At 40.5% G+C, this 20,180-nt stretch overlaps 1 protein-coding gene across 50 annotated transcripts in view; it reads left to right on the top strand.

The window, feature by feature from the left end:
• RBFOX1 (RNA binding fox-1 homolog 1) overlaps window positions 1–20,180 on the top strand; it is a 1,150,782-nt gene that overhangs the window by 899,756 nt on the left and 230,846 nt on the right. For 5 of the 50 annotated variants that reach the window (XM_014267478.3, XM_014267473.3, XM_014267477.3 and 2 more), the window contains one exon: window positions 13,027–13,247. The exons of 44 other annotated variants lie outside the window; for them this stretch is intronic. In XM_014267478.3, the coding sequence (XP_014122953.1) occupies window positions 13,161–13,247 (87 nt within the window). In that variant the 5' untranslated portion in view covers window positions 13,027–13,160. Of the gene's footprint in view, window positions 1–13,026; window positions 13,248–20,180 lie in introns of those variants that run through there. One more of the 50 variants, XM_074553038.1, reaches the window with a different exon arrangement.

Here is a 20,180-nt window from a genome sequence, read left to right as displayed (position 1 = left end):
CAGAAAACACAGCTGTTGTGTCCTGGCTTGGTCACAGTAGAAAAGGTGACTCCTCTGAGCTCTGTGGAAGTCGAGAGTGTGGAGATCAGTGTTGCACAAGTCACAGCTCCCTTATACTGCAAGGAATTCTTTGTAGTTTTTGTGGTCTGCAGGCAAATCAATACCTTCTTCTCTGCTTTCCTCGCTGGTTTAAATATCACAGATTAATACAAGGCAGGTGCCCAGTAAATGAGGTTTATTATGTTTATAGAGCAGCATTGCTGTATTTGTTTGTCCTCCATTATTTGGGTGCGTGAGTGTTTCATTGTATTTAATTATGTCTGTGAGGCACAAGACAACAGTCAACATCTGCTCTATTGTTGCCGTGGTTTACAGATAGCTTTGATGGGTTATTAAACAATCTATTTTTCAAACAGCAAACAGGGAAATAAGCTGCACCCATATTATGTAATTTTGTAAAAGTACATTATGTAATTAGTCGTCTAGTATTTGCACACTAATCTTTTATTTTGGCTGAATTTATGCCTTTCCATTTTAAAAAAAGTGATGATCCTTGGCAGTTTTTATTTACTGGTGAATTTCAAGTTTCTCTATGGCTTGAGTTGATTTTCTCACAACTCATTTGATTTCACCATATGTTTTATATTGAAATAATGTCTGAGTTGTGAATGCTAATTCAGAAATTAGAAATGTGCATTAACTTTCATTTATTACTGAAACAGCTACTGACAAACTATTACTACAGAGAGGCATCATTAGGTGTCTTGAACTATTTTTGAGTAATGGTTTGTGCTGTTACCAAGGCCTCAATTGGGGAAGGCAAGGTTCAAACAGCTTTGCCTCTCTTAGATCTGACTCAGGGCAGAGCATCCCCAGTGCTCCTGGGCAAGGGAAGTTGTACTGTACAGACAGGGAGATGTCTCTGTAGAACTTGACTCTTGTACAAATGGATTCCCTGATGGAAAAGCGCTTGTGTGCTAATCTGCTTTTGATTTGGTTTTGGTTTAATGTACCTGTCAACTGTTTGAAGTTCCTTTATGTAACGCCGGTATCCACGATACTGTATCTGGATGCATTAAGGCAAATCACTGAAAAGATTGCAACTACCCAGCATGTGATTTGTTTTTGCCTCAAAATAAAATGTAGAAGAAAATGTTCCAGACACAAATGATGAACAGATCCTAAAATTAGACTTTCTGTAGCTTTTATCATTGCAGAAAGTCACCTATTAAAAATGTTTGAGAACATGAGCCTGTAATATTTTCACGGCTCCTGAGCTGCTACTGCCCACAGTTCTAGAGCTGCAGCTTGCTGGGGTTGCTCCTGACAGCAGGAACTCTGAGGCTTTGGCAATGTTGTTAATCCACTGAGCCTGACTCAGGAATGCAGGTTTCCATTGGAACAAGGTGGTTCAAAATCCTTTGTGAGGTGAGACCCACCTGGAGTTCTGCATCCAGCCCTGGATCCGATTGCCCTGAGAGGGTGTGGAGTCTCCCTCCCTGGGGATGTTCCAGAACCATCTGGACACACTCCTGTGCTCTGGGGTGGCCCTGGTCCAGGAAAGGACCCACTGTGGTCCTTTCCATCCTGACCCATCCTGTGAGCTGCTGGAGCAAATCCAGGGGTGGCACTGAGATGATGAGAGGGATGGAGCACCTCTCCTGTGAGGAAAGGCTGAGAGAGCGGGCATCGTTCAGCCAGGAGAAAAAGAGGCTTTGGGATGCCCTAATTGTGGCCTCCCAGTGCCTGAAGGGAGCCTGCAGGAACGATGGACAGAGATATTTTGTGAAAACACAGAGTAACAGGACAAGGGGGATGATTTTAAACTGAGAATAGGTTTACAGGAAGAAATGTTATACTGGGAGGATTGTGAGATGCTGTGGATGCCCCATCCCTGCAATATTTCAAGGTCAGGCTGATGGAGCTCTGATAAATGTCCTTTAATGGAAGGTGTCCCTTATCCAGGGCAGAAACATTGAAACCGCATCATCTTCAAGGTTTCCTCCAAGCCAAATCATTCTGTGATTCTCTGAACTAAACTATCCATTTTATGTACATAAAGAACTTAATTTCAAGGAAAAAATGTATAAGAAGCATGGTTATTTGGAAATTATGCATCCCAAGGATGTGGTGTAGTGTTTCAGGTGCTTGTTGAAATCTCATTTTGCAAAATAGCCATAATTTTCAGGATAGAATGAAGATTCTTCACTATTTGGTTTTTTTGGTGGTTTTTTTTTTGTTTTGTTTTTTGGGTTTTTTTTAATGCAAGGGCTTGCTAGAAATACTTTGTAGTCTCCCTCTCCCCTACCTGGAATCTAAACAGGCATTTCAGGTCTGCCCCTTCAAGTGTCAGTAGATGCTCCTCAGTGGATGTGGAGAATTACTCTTGCAGTTTTAATAAATGGAAACTCAAACAGGAACTTGTAGTTACAGTTTTGTAAGAAGGGAAGGAATGCTGGGGTACTGCTCTTTGCAGAGAACTTTGTTTTAAAGGTGTTTCCAGAAACCCCTCAAAACAGAAACTGGGCATGAGACAAGGCTTTATTTTAATTTTTATTTTCTTTAATATCTGTTTGGTGGGGTGTCTCTTGGGAAGTGCTCATTATAAACAAACATTTGTGTTTGTGTGCAGCCGAACAACCCAGGCAGGTGTCTCCAGAAGCCTGTGTGGGAATGGAGCATTCCTGGGCTCTTTTTCTGGCATGCAATGCAGACATGAATTTTCCTGGTGAGAAAAGCAGGATCAGAATTTCTACTGGAGTGGATCAGTTTATTGACTTCTGCTGAGAGTGTTAGCCTTGGCTTTGCTGTAAAATTAATGCAACATACAGTGAATGTGCATTTTCTGTCAGATAGCTCTTGTATATTTTGCTCAAGAGTAGTTTTAAATGTTTATTCGCATAAAAATTGTACAAGTAATTTGTGCCCATTTCCAGAAGAAAATGAACTTTGCCACTGCTTTATAAAATCTCCAAGGGAAAGCTGTTTTCAGCTTGATTAAGGCAGCTGACTTAGAGCAGGCAGCATCTGATCTGTGAGAGTGATGGACACTGGTGACTCTCAGAGCTTCACAAGGAGTTAGGGCTGTGGAGCAAAAATCCTTCAGTGTTTTCTTCATATGATCCTAAAGGGCTAATTAGGACTGAAGGTTTGAGGATAAATCAGGAAATTTAGCTCTTTGGCCACAAATGGCCAAATATATCAGTGCAAAAACACAAATATTGTTAGGCACTAGTACCAGGTCACACAAGCATCTGAGAAGGGAGGCTGTGAAGAAGACTTATCAATAAGAAAAAAAAGAGGTAATTATAAAAACCTTTGGAAATAATTTCTGTAAGAATCCATTACTCCAAGTTGCCTCATTAATTATCCTGAAATCTGACAGCTCTGTAGAAGCAGCTATTCAGTGCTTTTCTGTCAGTGCAATGCAGGGGAGATGTTCCAATAATAGCATTTATAATCCAGATGTGCAAAAGTCAGGTCTGTCTTATGAACCTCCTGTACAGTTGATGTTTGTTGAGCACCTCAAATTGAAACTTGCAAAGGAATATTACATTTCTTCTTTATATTTGTTCCTGGTGTTGAGTCACATGTATTTTGTTGGTTTAGCTCTTTACTAAATAGTATCAGATATGTCATTTCCTTTGGTTAGGAACAAATCACTATTGAAAAACTTTTGAGAGAAGGTAAGATGCTGTCAGTCAAAGAGTTTGAGTTCAATTTTTGCTCTCTGATTCCCTGGTTGTGCACTGCAGGAGAATTGACAACTTTTGAGGTCTTAGAAGGAAACTACTTATTCTTGGTCTTATTTCTTGCAGCAATAAAAATCTTACTAATGTCCACCTAATAACTTGAGTATTCACTAAAGCGCTGATTTCAATAAAAATAGAAATAATCCTCTTCTGTTGGCCTTCTCTGTATAAATTTATCCCAGTCCTTTGCTGGTCCCTTCCAAGGGCACTGGCACAGGTTGATTATAACCTAAATGAAGGTGAGATTAAAAAGGCCATTATTTCTCTGTTCACTCCTAATATCAAATGGACAAAAAGTAAAAAAGTGTGTGGCAGGAAAGGCTTTTTACCGTCTGGCACTGATAAAGCAGTGTTTTGGTTTTCTGATCTTAGGAGCTTTCTCTCCTCCTCTGTTATTCTGAGCAGTAGCATGATCCCCCCAGCTTTACATTTTCCTGAGAAATTTGTGAGAGCCATCATTAGAAATCAAGTATTCCTATGTACCCACTGAGATTGCTGAAAGATACATAGGACTGGAATGTGGAATGAATACGTAGAATATTTTTAATAGGTCTTAGGGGAAGGGAGAACAGTAAACACACGGTATGATTCTTTCAGGTGAGAGCTATTTACTGTGTTACCAGGAAGATTTCTTGAAGCTTAATCCAGGGAATTTTGTTTTTCCAAATTAATTCTCCTGTGTACCAGCTCTTTACAAAGAGGTGCCTGCAGAGTACCAGAGCACCCCACTGACATTATCTGGCTTCAGACACAGACCCTCAGACTGGGGCAGAAGAGATGTGACCCATCTCAGGGAAAGCCAGGCTTTAGCTTGGCCTGGGTAGGCCCAGTGTAAGATCCCACACTGAGTTTAGGAGTGGGATAGGTGTGTCTCCAAACGAGTGCATTAGCAAATACCTGTGAGACCGAATTAACTTCAGATTTTAAGTAGCAATGAAGTTGAAAAAGCTTTCTTAACTTTCAGATTTGGAGGCAAACTTCCTGTCAGCTGAGCTTTCTAATGCTTTCAGCCAAATCCTGAATCCTGCCTGCTTTAGATGCTCCTTGCTTGTAGCTCTTGGCTAAACTTCAGTACTTAAACTACTGCCAGTGTCTTGAGTAGAGCTATGACTTACATTACATCTAATGCCTTCAAGTCTTGGTGTTTTATCTCTTGAAAATATGAAACTTGTCAGTAGTGAACAGAAATTCCCTCTGATCCCTTTCAAGACCTATAGGGTCTTTATTATTTTGGGGTTTGAATTGGTTGTTTCTCCAAGGCACCCTGCTCACTGAGGATATCTACCCTCTGCTGGTTTCTGCAATCAAACCACAGCACTTGGCATGGTAGGGTGCTTGAGTGATGTATTTATACAGGCAGGAGGCAGGGTTTAATACCAGCTCATGATTCACTGTGCAGTCCTATTAATATGAGCTTGACTCGGGGGAATAAGTAGCTGTTACTTGTCAGCAAATCCTGAGTGTATTAAGGGGGTGAAGTTGTACTGAAAGATCCTCACAGTGATACTCTGCTGTTCCCAAGGGAAGCAAATGAAAACGTTACTTTGATGAATAATGAATGTTCTAATTGGGGTCAAGAAGAAGTCATAGCTTCCTGTGATACTGTAGTTAGAGTAGCCTGACTACAGCAATAAAGAAGAGTCTGTTTGACCAGATCTGGCAATAAAAATATGTGGCTGTCAGTCATGTCTGTCATCTGCACACAGCTAAAGCCTGGGATGTGACAGTGACAGACAGGTTTATCTCTTGTACAGCTTGGGTGTATTCCTGAGATCCTCTTGGAGGTGTTGGTTGGTGCCCATAAGAATATGGCCATGAACAGGTGCTGAGACTGATTAGTGCTAGATGTTGCCCAAAATCCTGTCTGGAATGGATGGAGAGCTCTCATGGCATGGCTTGGGCATATCACTAAGATTTATAAGTAGTGGGTATTGGTTAGAGTCAGTCTGTTCCTGATTTGCAAGGAAAAATATTTTTGTTGCTGCTGGGCTGTAATTGCAAATGAATATACCCTAAGGGAAGATTACAGCCTGTTCTTACCTGCTGACAAAATACATGCAAAAATACATCTTTCTTGGTCATCCTGTATTCAGTACACAAAGGAGAAGAATAAATGAAAGATATTAAGGAAGATATATGCAGGTATGAGTCTACTACATATTTTGTGAAATAGGCATACACACAACTTGAGACTTTATTAAAGATGTGATACTGCTTATCATTTGTGAAAGGTGTACATAATTTCCAGCAGTTAGTCTGTGTAACTGCACGATATCAAACAAGCATGAGATCTTGAATGTGTTCTATGTTTCATACAAAATTTTCTAAGCTGCTTAACTTCTCATGGATTGGAGGCTAATCTCAGCTGGTTTAGAAAACACAGATAATCTCAAGAGCTGAGTAGAAAGAGATATCAGAACTAGCATGGAGATGGGAGAGAGTGTGTTCTCAAAAGGGCCAACAGGGAAAATTGAAGTGATTTGGTACAGATATCCAGCTGATAAGAGTTATGTAACAAAAGCCAGCATGGAACTCTCTGCAAGAGAAGGAAAACAATGCAGTGCTCATGAGGCAGAGGAAACAAGTGAAGAACTTGGTAACACATCTTGAGTGCTGTGAATAAATTGTGGTGTCTGCGTGTCAAAATCAACTCTTGGTACTTAAAGCAACAGTATTTTTCTACAGGTCTGCAGCCAACTTTTCTGAGTGATCCAGGAGGCACACAGAGAAGCCTCTTTCACAAACAGAGTTGTGCAGGCCTGTGGAGGTGTGCTCCGCCACTTTTTGTAGCTTTAGGAGCTTTTGTGGCCTTTCTGCATGGCACCGTGCAGTCCAATGTCATTCTTTTTCCTAATGCAAAGCACAGCACGTGGAATAATTGAAGCTTTCAGTTCCATCCTGCTTTAATTTTGACACAAATGCTGGGATAATAATATGGCTGTGATCCAGAATCTTTTTAACTGGTATGATAGTGCAGCTGAGTTAAAAGACACCTGTAGATATTTGTGGTTTTTTTCAGAGAATATCTGTTGAGAGATTGTTCTTGGCTTTTGTGCCTTGATAAGTAGAGCTGCTGACAGGTCCTTAGGTTTCTGTGGTAGCCCAAGGCGAGTCCAGGCACAGAGGGATCCTTAACTCCAGTTTTAACCTGCTGCTTCTCTCTAGCATACATTTATCACCTATGTAAGTGAAGGTGTCCTGCGACTCACTGAAGGGTAAATCACTCTCCCTGCTGTCAGGGGACAAGTTCTGATTCTTCAGCAATCCAGTCTAAGCAGGGAGTGAGGGTTTCCAAGATGTAGAAGAGGGCAAGCCTCGCCTTTAAGAGTTCTGGGAAAAGTGAAGCTAAGTAGATGTGTATCTTATAAGTGTGTGTGTTCTTTTATATTGCTGTCATTGTGGTGACCTCCTTGTACCTGATTCAATTCTTTTCAAGGGAATTTACAATCAGAGATGGATACAAATTAGAGCTGACCTGCTGAGGAACAGGGATATTGGTCACCATGCCACTGGACAGTCAGTTCATCCCCCATCTGTGTTTTTGTGTGGCAAGAGGAGGTTTTATAGGCTGAAAGAGAATGCTCAGACGTGTTTAGAGAAAGTCTTAGCTGGTAGCAGGCAATTTCAGGAGAAAGCATCAATGCCATTTGGAGTTTGGTTAGGAGGTGAAGGAGCACAATATCCAAGGAAAGACAAAGGACGTTCATCTTCGAGTTGTTGACAGTAATAGCCTGGGTAGGAACAGGCTGAAGTGAGCCCTTGAAGGGGATGACAAGTGCTGGATAAAGGCAATAAAAGGATGTGTTTTGGGGCAGTGCAGCTAGAGAAAGAAGTGATCTTTATGGGAGCACTCCAAAAGAAATGCAAAGTAAATAGCCAGTGAGATGCTGCAGCAGCCCATGGCCCAGACCACAGCACTGACAGTAGGAAAGGAAGGTGAAACCAGAGGGAAAGGAATGGCTGTGTGCTCAGAAACCAACATTTACTGAAATATTGCACTTTAAGTGTTGCTAGGCCAATTGGCCTACAGGGCAACAGCCTTAATTTCCCTAGGGCTACAAATAATTTCCCAGACATCTTTCCCAAGTTTTTGCTCCTGTGTGAAGCTCCTGTATTTGGCAGGACTGGGATTATTTATTTATCTTTGAAATTTCCAAGCTTATTATCATTGTATGTTTAGAAGAAAGAGGCTAAAATTTGAACAGTGCAACTCAAGCATTGTTGTTTTCTGCCTGAAGAATCAGCTGGGTTCATCTTGACCTGCTGCTAGTTTTTAATGTGCTCACAAGAGCTAATGTAATTGTTAGATGCATATGTAATTTTTCAATGGCAACTTTAACTTCAGAAGAAAAATGTGTTAATTGTAAATATGCTGTCTCCCACATGCTTGAAAAGGGTGGGGGGAGATGTGCAGGACAGCTTTTTCTGCCTGTCAATACTTCCTTTAATGCCAGATCACCTCAGGCAATGCTAATCAACAGCAGCTCACCTTCTCTTTCAAAGCATCTGTGCTGCTGATGGCTGGTAATCCTTTTTTAGAGACAATAATCTAAACTTGCTGTGAATGAGGAAAATTATCAGGAGACTCAGAAACCAATTTTTCCTTTCAGTTTTGGGGTTTTTTATACCAGAAAACCTCTGAGAAACCTTAAAGAGAAGATGGTGAACATGTGGACAATGGAAAATGTGATCAGAAATGGGAGACTTGAACTTGAAAGATTTAAATATGCCATAGCATAAGCTCTGAAGAGGGTGCCAAAGTGGTACCTGAATTATTTATGGTCTGAGAGACAGGAAAGTGAGGCCAGTGTAGGAAGGAAGCAGAAATTATTTGAAGTTTGTTGGTGTTGTGCAGCATTTGGAAGAACTATTGTTTGTGGTATTTTGAACTAGATACAGGCATTAAGAAGAATTAATTATTTGGCAGAAAGATGGTCTAAATAGATTACTTCTGTCAGAATCTGATTAGAGCATACATCATTGATTGGCTGATGACTGCATTGCAGGGATCTGCCTTTTCCAGGCATTGTGGCCCCAGGGAAGTTGCTCAAGTCTTTTTTCTTTTCTTTATTTTTTCCCACCTTGTACCATAGCAAAACTTAGGCATATGCTTTTGTCTGGGGAAGTATTTTGGTCATTGTCTAATGTGCCATTTACAGCTTATATGCAGGTGGAATCAAAAATCTGATCTTTCTTGCACCATTTTCATTTTTCTTGTTCTTCCTGAATGTGTAGTACAGTTTTCAGGCATATTTTTAGCTTTATTTCTGTATCTCTGCATCTATACTGTACAGCAGTCTCTATTTCCTTCCCATTTAAATGATTTTTTAGCAAACCTTCAATGAAATTGCTATTAGAACGCTCCTGTCAGTACTTCAGTTCTGTGCTAAAACATGAGAGTTTGGTATTAGATTGCTGGGCCTGAAGTACATATGAATTTTGTAACCACCTACTCCTACCCTTCCTTGCTTAAGCGATGCTCTTCACCTTTAAAAGCAGCTTTTCGTTAATAAAACCTGCCTTTTGCAAAGTTCTGCATAGTTGAAACAAATAAGATTGTGCATTTTATTTGTGTATATACATTTTACATCTAAAGCCAGCATTCATGTGCCTTTCTTGTTCATTCCTCCTCTCTCATTGCTGAAATCAATTTTTAGTTTCAGAAAATCCATTACAATTTTTAATGAAAGAAACCAAAGCCAACTAGGGCTTGCGAACAGCTGAAAGTAGCATACCCTCTATGAACACACTGAAAATGGCTTAACACGGCTTTTGTTTGGTTTTTCCTAACAGCATTATAATTTTCTAGAAGGCAATGGAAATGGAAGCTGTGTAGTTGTTTAAAATAGATGATCTCCCCATTTCCACCCACACACAGAGTGAATTTTTTGCAGGGAGAAGGAGCCCTGCAGCAGTGGGTAGGAAATGGGTGCTGGCACCACCGGGGACATCAGAGAGGTGCTCCATGTCCATGTCCTGACCATTCTGGCTTTGTCCTCCCAGAAATGTTTAGGTCCGTGCTTGACCTTAATCATGCTGAAGTGAAGCAGAACTCTCAGCTTTACCAATACTCTTCTGGCTCATTCTCTCATTCCTCAGCACTCTTAGGGGTCATATTTCATTTATTCAACACATTGCAGCAGAACAGGAGTGACCACTGATAGTAACTAACAGCCAACTGTAAAACTCTAGTGAAATTTCCTTTTTGTGTGGCTGGGAGGGAGAGGAAATGTGTTGAGCTGATGTGGAGGCATTGGCAGAAGCTCTGATCCTGGGGCAGAGACGCGAGTAAAGCTCTGTTGTGCTTCTGGGATTTTGATTCCCAGAGGTTTGTGAGACCTTAGGTAGCTGGTGCACACATGGGACATCACCTCAGAGCCCAGCCACCAGGGCAGTGCCCCACACCCAGACATATATATAACTATATATATATATATATATGTCACCCAGACTATAACATGTTGTTATAGTGAGGCAAGCAAAGCGTCCTTGCATTAAAACAGGTAATTACGGTTTATTTCCATTGGGGTTTTTTTGTGTATTGCTATCTGCACTGTAGGAAATGGCAATGCTTCTCAGAAATTTGATGTTTGTGTTATTCTGCAATGTTTATACTGCTTGCAAAGGGCTGGAAGTGTCCTCCTGGAAGCTGCTGAATTCACACTACCGCTGCTATTTGCATCATTTTCTGTTAAAAGCCACCCTTTTCTGTTACTCTGGATTTGCAAGGCTGTTCTAGACCCTCACTAGACAAGACCAAAATACTTCAAAAAAAACCACCCCGAACTTGGAAAAATATGTTCAGCCTAAATTTATTCATAACTAGGTTTTTCTGGATTTTTAGAGTGTCAGGATTGTCCTTAGCTTAGTCTCTTCCTCCTACTGTTTTCTTCCTTATTCACAGATTGCTTTGCTGGGATAAACAAATCAAATTTAGGTTTCTGTTGCAACAGAGTTGTTCCATTCCCCTGAACACAAATAGGAATTTACACAACATAATGGTTGTATTTGAATTTGGCCTTTTTATTTTTGTGTGTTTAATGTGGATGAAGAGAACTGTATTCTGTTGGAAGTACCTCTAAGAAATAATTAAGAATTAAAATTAAGAAATACTGATGATTTTCCTTTTCCTGTTTGCATCTCACTAGCATCTCAAATTCTTTAAACAGATGCAATGAGATGTTGCTTTTCTTCCTCCTGAGGTTAGCTCTGAAGTTTGTGTCATTAGGAGAAGCATGATCTTGCATTTTGTGTTATTGAATTTTGATTAATGCAGCCCATAAGATTTAGCAGTTTTTCTATGTAATATCCTTATCCTTTCCAGTTTTGACAGTACCTTCCAACTTTGTGTCATCAGGAAATTTCATCAGCAGGTTGCCTTGTGCCAAAATAATTAAAGAAAATGTTAAAAAAATCTGTCCCAAAATAGATCACAGAAAAGCTTCCCTTGAGCCTGCGCTTTCCTGTGCAAATCTTCCTCCTCAGGTTTTTCTAACATCTTATCAAATATATACATGCTGAAACAAAAAAACCTGCCAGGTATTTTACAGAGCAATTTAACTGTCTGTATTTATGTCAGTTGTCCCACTGGAGTCATTTGAGTAAAGCTTGCAGAATCCATTTTATAATCTCCATTCCTGGGTGAAAGAAATCTGCTTTCTTTTCAAATGCAGCTCACTCTGCTAGACAAAACAAATAAGGAATAGTTAAAATGAACTTTTATTCTTTTTTAGAAATTAAGTATTTTTAATAAGTGAGTTGTGACTGCACACTTTCTCATGTATACCTTTTGTTTATGTATTTCTCTGTGAACATTAGTGACTGGTTTCGTATTGGAATTAATGACAATCTTTTGGAAAAAAAAAAATCTATGATGTGTCAGCTTGCTTAGTAATTAAACTGCAGAGTTTCTCTTCCTTGGTAAGATAAGACCAAGAAATAGGATTTATAGCTGAGCATGGTCAGATAAGCAGTGAGAGCAGCAGCATCCCCAAGAGCCAAGTGAAGCAGCTCTGAAACAGGAGCTGGAGCGGGGTAAACATCTCTCCATCATGTGACAATCGCTGGCCTCGCTGGCAGCTCCTGCCGGGAGCATCACCGAGGGTCACAATTCCACATCTAAAGTTAGCAGAGGGGTAAGGCTGGCACTGGGGAGGGCCAGCAGGCAGCTGCTCAGGGAGATTTCCAAATCCTGCAGCACGGCCGCCCCGGTACGCGAGAATCAATTACCGCGAACCTTCCGCGATGGCCAAAATGTGACATTAAATAATTGAGTATCACATCAAATCTTGTCTGCAATTAGTTATCTGGAAAAGTAATTACGCAACGGAATCAAGTAACTGAAATTAGTGGTGTGAAGCACCCTGATAATTCGAAGACTGTAGGAGATTTTTTTTTTTTTTTATTTCGCTTGTAACGTGGAGTTGTAAGTACCTAACTAATTCCTTATTGAAATAAAGTCTTGCTCAATTGTAATTCTTGTCATCAGTTACATCTGCAATAGAAGATACATAGCACATAAAACAGGTGTTAATGACTAAGTTGGTTTTGTCTAAAGTAAAAACGAGCTGTGGAATAGAATATCTTGCAAGCAGTACATTTGAAGTCAAATCTGTTTTGATTTAGGGAAGAAACCAGCATAAATTTCAGTCCTTTGTCTCTTAGACCAGTAGTGTAAGTTGATTTGGAGAACAGGGTTGAAATACTCTAATGGGAAAATGTGTTCTTTTAAAATAGTTATGATCAATTTAACAACATAGATGTTGTGAAAGGTTAGAAAAGCCATTAAAATATAATTTACACTAATAGAAGTCGTTAGCTTGCATTAGCTCACTTATTCAAAACAAACAAGAAAAATATAATTAATCAAACCAGAGTATATACCCAGTATAACACACTGAAGTGTAAATCCTCACATGAACATTGTTTAGCAGTTTATAAATTCAAGAAAATGTCTAATAATGCTATCATGATAAACCTGGTTATTTTGAAAATGGCTTCTGATAGTAACTGTTGTCGTGTGTATGCCAGAACTGATAGGAAAAATTATTTCTAATCGGTAGATCTCTACAGAATTTGATCTCTATGTGTTTAGTAGTTAAAAATCTGAACTGATGAAGAGTAGTTGGCTAGTCATGTTACTTAAGCTGCTCCCAAAATAGCACCTTCCTTTTTGGGTAGAGTTAGGTTTGCAGCTGTTGTCTCTATCTGTTGTCTCTGAAGAAAATTTTAACATTAAGTGTTGCTGACGTCAATTTTTTTCTTTTTTTTACAGCTGATGTGGGCTTTGCCCCTGACAGAAGTTATTTGGTTCTAGCTCTGAGTTTGGAAGAAGTTGGTATATAGATTTTCCCCTAACTTTCAATTGATGTGTTTAGCTTTAGTGGGAGTAATACTATCACTTAAACCATGTTGTCGTCTCAAGGAGTTTTGCTACATCCCTATGGAGTGCCAATGATTCTGCCTGCAGCACCATACTTCGCTGGACTTGTTCAGGTAATGCAAGGCCGCTTCCAACAAGCAACTTAACTCTAGTGCACTTAGAGCAATAATTGGAATTTTTATGGTTGAGAAAGCAAACACTTTTAATACAGGCAAAAGCTCTCATGTAGTCAGTGAGAAGACAGTAGGAAATCAAAAAGATGGATCACCCTAATCTGTGTATTGACATCTCTCATGGCTGAATAAATGGTGTAGTTGAGCTATATTTGCTTGTATTGATTTGTCTGCTGTTTAACATTCATGCCTTTGCTTCACGAGGTTGACCACAGGGCAGAGGATTTGCTATCCATTCTAGGTTTCTGAGGGAGTCAGCATTCCCACGGCAGGTCAGAAGACAAAGTAACTTACCATGATGTGTTTAGGTTAAGTGTTTTAGCACAGCAAATAGGAATAGTGTTAAATATGCATTAATTCATATGTTATGCGTCCCACGGAATGAAAAAGGGGTTGTGGTTTTGTGTGTATAGAAATATATCACCTGCAAAGAATATTTATGCACATCCTATTAATTCCTTTGAGCCCTCAAATGTAAGATCTTGCTACAGGGAAAGAGTTCTGTATATTTAGGAGTCAGCTGGCAGCTACCAGGTTGTCATTGTTGTGTTTGCTTTTGCTATTATTTTATTTTTATCAAAAAGTGGTGCTACTGAACTTTCTTCTGTTAGACTTGGGATTCTGAATAGATTGTGTAGATGCTAATTAAGCAATAAGTATCCTGTTGTTTACAGTATTAGAAGACACCAGGAAAAGTCAACATTTATAAGTTCTGATGGAGTTGTACCATCTGAGTGGCTGCTGTTGGATATTGTGCATTGACAGGGTCAAGACACAAATGTGTGTTAGGGCATTTCTGTGCTGTGCTAGGGATAAGTGAATTTAACCGTGAGGGAAAGGGGAAACCTTCATTGTGCTCCTTTTCTCCAGCACTTTGCTGCCTTAGAGGGGCAATCACAGCATGAAACAGGTGGGTTTCCATATAGATCCCTCCAGTAATAGAAGACTGTGGGTTGTGTTCTTCACTTTCAGACTTAATATCAGACACATATGTCTAAAATAGAAATATAGCATTGCACAGTGGCCGTTAATCAGGTATTGGGAATCTGTGTCTTGTGGGATGTGTGAGCTGAGGCTGCTTTCCATGCAGTGAGACACATCCAGCAGGCCTTCATATCCATTAGAATTTGGGGGTGAAGGTCGGACTCTGGAGCTCACTCAGACCCTCTGCCATCCTGTCCAATAAATAATTACAAGCAAATCGTGCCTTTCACTCTATGCTGATTGATGTTGAAATTGCTTTTGAAAGTTCTCATAAGTTCCTGTTATAGATTAAGTGCCGGTGTAGGAAAAATAACTGCACCCAACTGAAATGGGTGAATGTAATCAGGTTTAATGGACTCGAGAGCTTGTTGGGAATTAAATAACTATTGATTTGTTGGAAAGTTGCTGTCATTACAAAATGCCACTCTGGACGCATTATCCAAGCAGTTAGATTAGAAGAAAGGGCCCTTTGAAAATTTGGGATGCCTTATTTCAATCTTTTTTCCTCTTTATTCTCTCCTTAGAAAGATATATCCAGGCCTTTGTTACTCCTTTATCATGAATCTGAAAGAGTCAAGAACTGCTGAAATCAAAATTGGTATTAGAGATGCAGTTGAACAGTGTTCTTCGTACGAATACTTCTCTAGTTTCTTGTCTTTCCCTGAGATCAGATTTGAACATGGTGTTTTGGAAATCAAGCACACATTTGAGTTATTGTCCTAATGAGTGAATTGCAGCATTAAATGGTTTGTGCAGTTTGTCCCCCAAGATTTTGCCTGCACTTACAGTATCTCTAGTCAGCTTACGACACCAGAATGCTTATTGTTTTTCTCTTAAAGTAAATCTAAGTATCTAAAATAAATAATGCAAAGGACATTTGATAGGAATATTTATATCATCCTCTTCTAAGCAGTAATTACGTAACATTCTGATCTTTAATGGAATTTTTCTTCAGAAATATGCCTTTATAAACTGATTATGTAAATGCTTGGCTTTTTTTTTTTTCTGGGTTGCAGGTTGAGAACCACAACCCTGAACTATTTTTGAATATGAGGCAGTTGTAACATTTTTATAGGCTGATAAGATGCCAGTTTATTTATTTGCATGGATTTCTACAGAAAGTCGGTCTACCTGTGATCAGGGATTCCCCATGATTTCCAACTGGGTTTATTCCAAGGCTGCGTATGAAAGAAGTGTGTAGAGATCTGGGGGCTGGTTTGGGAGGTTTTTTTGTGCTTTGTGTTGCACAGTTGAGCAAGAGAGATCTCTGTGGAGTAAGGTTTGCCTTCAGAGGTCCTCCACCTTCGAGTGCTGTTTATGATTTTACTTAATGCTATGGATGAGCAGCTGCTCCAGCCTCTCCTAAATTCATCAGTGAACCCTGCCCTGCATCCTCTGCTTGTTTCTGCCACACCCTCTTTTTAGGGAGCAGTGGAATGTGTGAATACCAAAAAATAGGGCTGGATTCTGTGGGTACAACTCTGAGCATGCCTTACATGAACAGCCATGTGCATTTTCCTAATTGCATGTATTCTGTTGAGGAGATTTGTATTGCTTTTACTGAAATGATGTGCTTGAGTGAGATGATGGAAAGTGAAATGCTTTTGTTCTTGGAGAGACACAAGGTCCAGGGTTACAGAATGCTGATGTGTATCAAATTGTTAAATACACATGCAAACTTATTTGCCAGTAAACCGATATATCTTAAACTTATTAGAATGATAGCCTATGACTTAGTAATGCATATTTAAATGAGAAAATATCTTTTTGCCTCTTCCTTCCTTCTCCTGGGTAAAACTATTTGAGGAAAAAGAAAAGATCACATGAAAGTGCAAATAATGCATAAATAGCTCAATGCCTCCTGTGGGTGGGGAGATATTTTCTGCCTTGGCACAAGCAGCCCACTGGTGGCTTCAGGGCTGTCACAGGAGCCAGGCAGGGAGTGCAGTGCAGCCCCTGTGTGTGCTGAGGGCAGCCAGGCCCACCTTGTGTCCAAGCTGCCCTGCTGCTCCTCCTGGCAAGGGAAATGACAGAAATGCCATCTAGGATTAAGTGTCAATCCAGTGAGAGGTTTCTCCTCCTGCCCTTGGTCCCTGTCCCAGTTGAGTCATTTGATTCCCAAGGGGGAGCCCGTATGTCCGGATGGGAGCGCTCAGGGGGGCTGATGGCAGAGCTCCCTCTGCCCTGGCCAGGCTGTGCAGGGAGGATGAGTGTGCTCCTGTGCCCTGTCACAGTTCCTGGAATAGATGTGAAACCAAGCTCCACTCATCATTAAATTGCAAAGCTTCTTTTAAGGCTGAGCTGTCCACAATGCGGAGAATACTCTTACTTTTTAAAAATTATCTGAGAGACCATATCAGCTCCATCCTCTAAATATCAAATGTTTGCAGTTGCTCTGGTTACTTGGAATGCTAGATTTATGATAAAATATTTTGAAAGCACACGTGCAATATATGACGTTTTAATAATGGATGCTAAATTATTTATTACATGTCTGAGTTAGGTAGCTCTGCTTCTGTTTAGCATAGAAAGAGGAGTTCATAGGCATTATTATAAAAGTTATTAAAGTTGAAATTGTTTAGACTTTGCAGTAAACTACTGCAAGGATCTGGAAAGAGAGACAGTTCTATTTCATAGAAAAGGTGTAATTTTTATATAAAAGATTATGAAAATGGGATTATTTATTAATATGGTCAGTATTTTTTTAAATATGCTTCTATTTTGACATAGTGACCAGAAAAGTTTTAAGAGTTCTGAGGACTTAAGCTTGTGTTCATTGTAAAAAAGTGCGTGTTAAAAACTAAGCTGAAACCTTCCTTTTTCTTTTTTTGGCTTTTATTTGCTTACTGATTTATGAAGTGATAAAGGGGTAAGTTGGAGAAGAAAAACAGAAAATCAGCTGGTGATAAAATAATGCAATATATTAGGAATTACTGTACTTTTAGGTACATTAACTTTTTAAGCTTAGATTATTTTGAAGATGCTTTGATTTTTTTAAAATTTTTTTCTGTGTATCTGATTTTCCAGAACTGGTTAACCAGTGTGCTTGACTGACAACTGAAAAAGTGGTAATCTGGAGACTGTTCCATTTTATTTTAGGGCTGAGAGAATTGCCTAGAATATGCTGTGAAAAGTAGTGGTGCAGACTTCATCACGGTGCCATCGCTTTACCCATCTGGAAAATCCTTGTTTTAGTGCTGTTTTTGGGAAGTGCTAGCAGTGGGTACATTCTGAATTCTTGTAGGTGTTAGTGTGTTAAGTTACCTGCAAAATCACACTGGCATTCTGGCAAATCAGAATGCTATGGATTTGTTGTGTCACTTTACACGAAAAAGGCTTTTGTAATTTGGTCGGTTTTATTTGAATAATACATTTGAAATAGCAATGAGGAGAGGTGTGAGTTCTTCCAGTGTTGCCTGCAGTGGTGGATGGTTGTTTCTGTTGGTTTTACATTATGATCTAGTGGAAAGCAGAGCTTAATTTCTGTTTACATTGGCTGAATTGCCTCTTTGAAATGCAGTAAGGAGATGATTTAGCTTAAATGCAGATTTACTCTGGCTTGACTGTGTTGTTCTGCCTCTCTTGTTCCTAGTACTGTGCTCCCAGTGCTTTGTGAGTGGAGGATGAATTTGTTTTACTATTGCAATCCTATTCATCTGAGTGCATCTTGTCTTGCTTTTGAGAGACCATATCTAACATTTCTTCTCTCAGTCTGAGAGTTGCAAAGTTTTTTCTCCCTTTTGTAGCAAAAGTGCTTTAGCACATGTGAAGTGGTGGTGTTAGGGATGAATATGGTCTTTATTGTTTTGATAGCTGAACATTTTTGTAAACAATGTTTAAAAGTCTGGAAATCATGGAATCGTAGAACTGTTTCTTGGAAAAGACCTTTAGGATTGTAGAGTCTGACTGTTAACCCAGCACTGCCAAGTCCTACATTAATCCACGTCCTTAAGTGCCACATCTATGCTTAATTTTTAATTTCCCCTTTTCAAATACCTCTAGGGATGATGATTCAACCATTTCCCTGGGCAGCCTGTTCCAGGGCTTGACAGCCCCTTTCTAACATCCAATTTAAATCTCCCCTGGTACAACGTGAAGCCATTTCCTCTTGTTCTGTTGCCTGGGAGCAGAGCCCGACCTCCACCTGGCTACAGACACTTGCCAAGAAGTTGTAGAGAATGAGAAGGTTCCCCTGGGCCTCCTGTGCTCCAGGCTGAGCCCCTGCTGCTGCTGGTTCTCCATTCCCTGCCCTGGACACACTCCAGCCCCACCATGACCTTCATGGTATGAGGAGCCCAAAAGCAACCCCAGGATTTGAGATGTGGCCTCAGCTGTGGCACAGGGTGTCAGTCACTGCTCTGGTGCTGCTGGTCACACTGTGGCTCATCCAGGCCAGGTGTTATGGCTGGATCATGTTCAGCACCCCCAGGGCCTTTCCTGCTGCAGGGGCTTCTGGTGGCCAAAGGGCAGCACTGAGCCTTGGTGGCCAAAGAGCACTTGGACTCCTCTGGCCACTGCTCTGGGCCCAGCCAGCCTGGCCAGGGCCCTCTGCAGGGCCTTGGTGTCATCCCCAACCTTCCTGAGGGATGTTCAGTCCCCATCCAGAGCATGGATAAAGCTGTTGGACAGAGCTTGTGCTGCTACTGTGTGGTGGTGTTCGCAGGGGCCCCAGGATGAGGGAAGAGATGAGAATCTTGACTCTTCGTTTCAGAAGGCTGATTTATTATTTTATGATATTTATATTAAAAGAAAATGATATACTAAAACTATACTAAAAGAAAAGAGAAAGGATTTCATCAGAAGGCTAGCAAGGAATAGAAAGAAATGGTAATAAGATCTTGTGATTGCTCACAGCCTCGACACAGGTGGCTGTCATTGGTCATCAAGTAAAAACAATTTCACATGCTGGGTAAACGATTCTCCAAATCACATTCCAGAGCAGCAAAACATGGAGAAGCTGAAGCTTCTCAGGTTCTCAGGAGAAAAGATCCTGGCAAAAGGATTTTTCATAAAATAGGTCTGTGTCAGTACTGAGCCCTGGGGAATCCTGCTGGTGCCCTGGCCCAGCTACGGCAGCCCCCCTGCCCACCCTCAGCCTGGCCATCACCCAGGTTTGACACAGAGAATCTTGCACCCATCCAAGCCACGACCAGCCAAACCTGGGGGAAAAGCTGTCAGACAGACACAGCCACAGCCTTGCCCTCATCCATCGAACAGGTCAGGCCAGTCAAGCAGGGCCTGCCTTTTTAAACCCATGGTGGCCAGGCCTGATGGCTTCGTTGTCCTCTCTATGCCTTTTGATGGCATCCAAGGTAATCTCCTCCGTGCAATTTTGGATTAAATTGGTTTTCCTTTTAATCCATGGATCAAGCCAGTAAATATTGTTGGTGAAACCTGTCAGCTGCTCAGGAGGCTGCAGACAGCTGCAAAGTATTTGGTTATTGCTATTGCAAAAGTTCATTCTCTTAACTTGCCCCTAATTTTTGCTAATAAGTGCAGATACCATGAAATACCTGCTGAGTGAACCCTCAGGGGCAAGAGGGAGGGGAATGACATGGAATGTCTTCCCCATTGACCAAAAAGACAATTGTAACAAGAAAAATAGCTTATCTAGATTGTTTTACTTCACCTAAGAAACAAGTGGTTATTCTGCCCTGCCACCTGAATAATTTTTTCTCACTGGCCTTTATTTTGGAAATCAATGGGTGACATAATTCCACTGGCTGAGGCAATGCTGCATTACCTCTTTGACCTCTTATTCTGTCAGCTTTGTTATAGTCAGGGCTTTTTTTCACCTGGCAGATTTAATGTGACACTCAACAGGCAGGGTTTTATTTTTTCCTTTCCCACTTTTGCATGTGATATCAGTATTAGTGAGTTTTAGACATG

This window comes from Zonotrichia albicollis, chromosome 16 (assembly GCF_047830755.1).
Source record: "Zonotrichia albicollis isolate bZonAlb1 chromosome 16, bZonAlb1.hap1, whole genome shotgun sequence".
Taxonomy (NCBI): Eukaryota; Metazoa; Chordata; class Aves; order Passeriformes; family Passerellidae; genus Zonotrichia; species Zonotrichia albicollis.
This window is presented reverse-complemented; position numbering and strand designations above follow the sequence as displayed.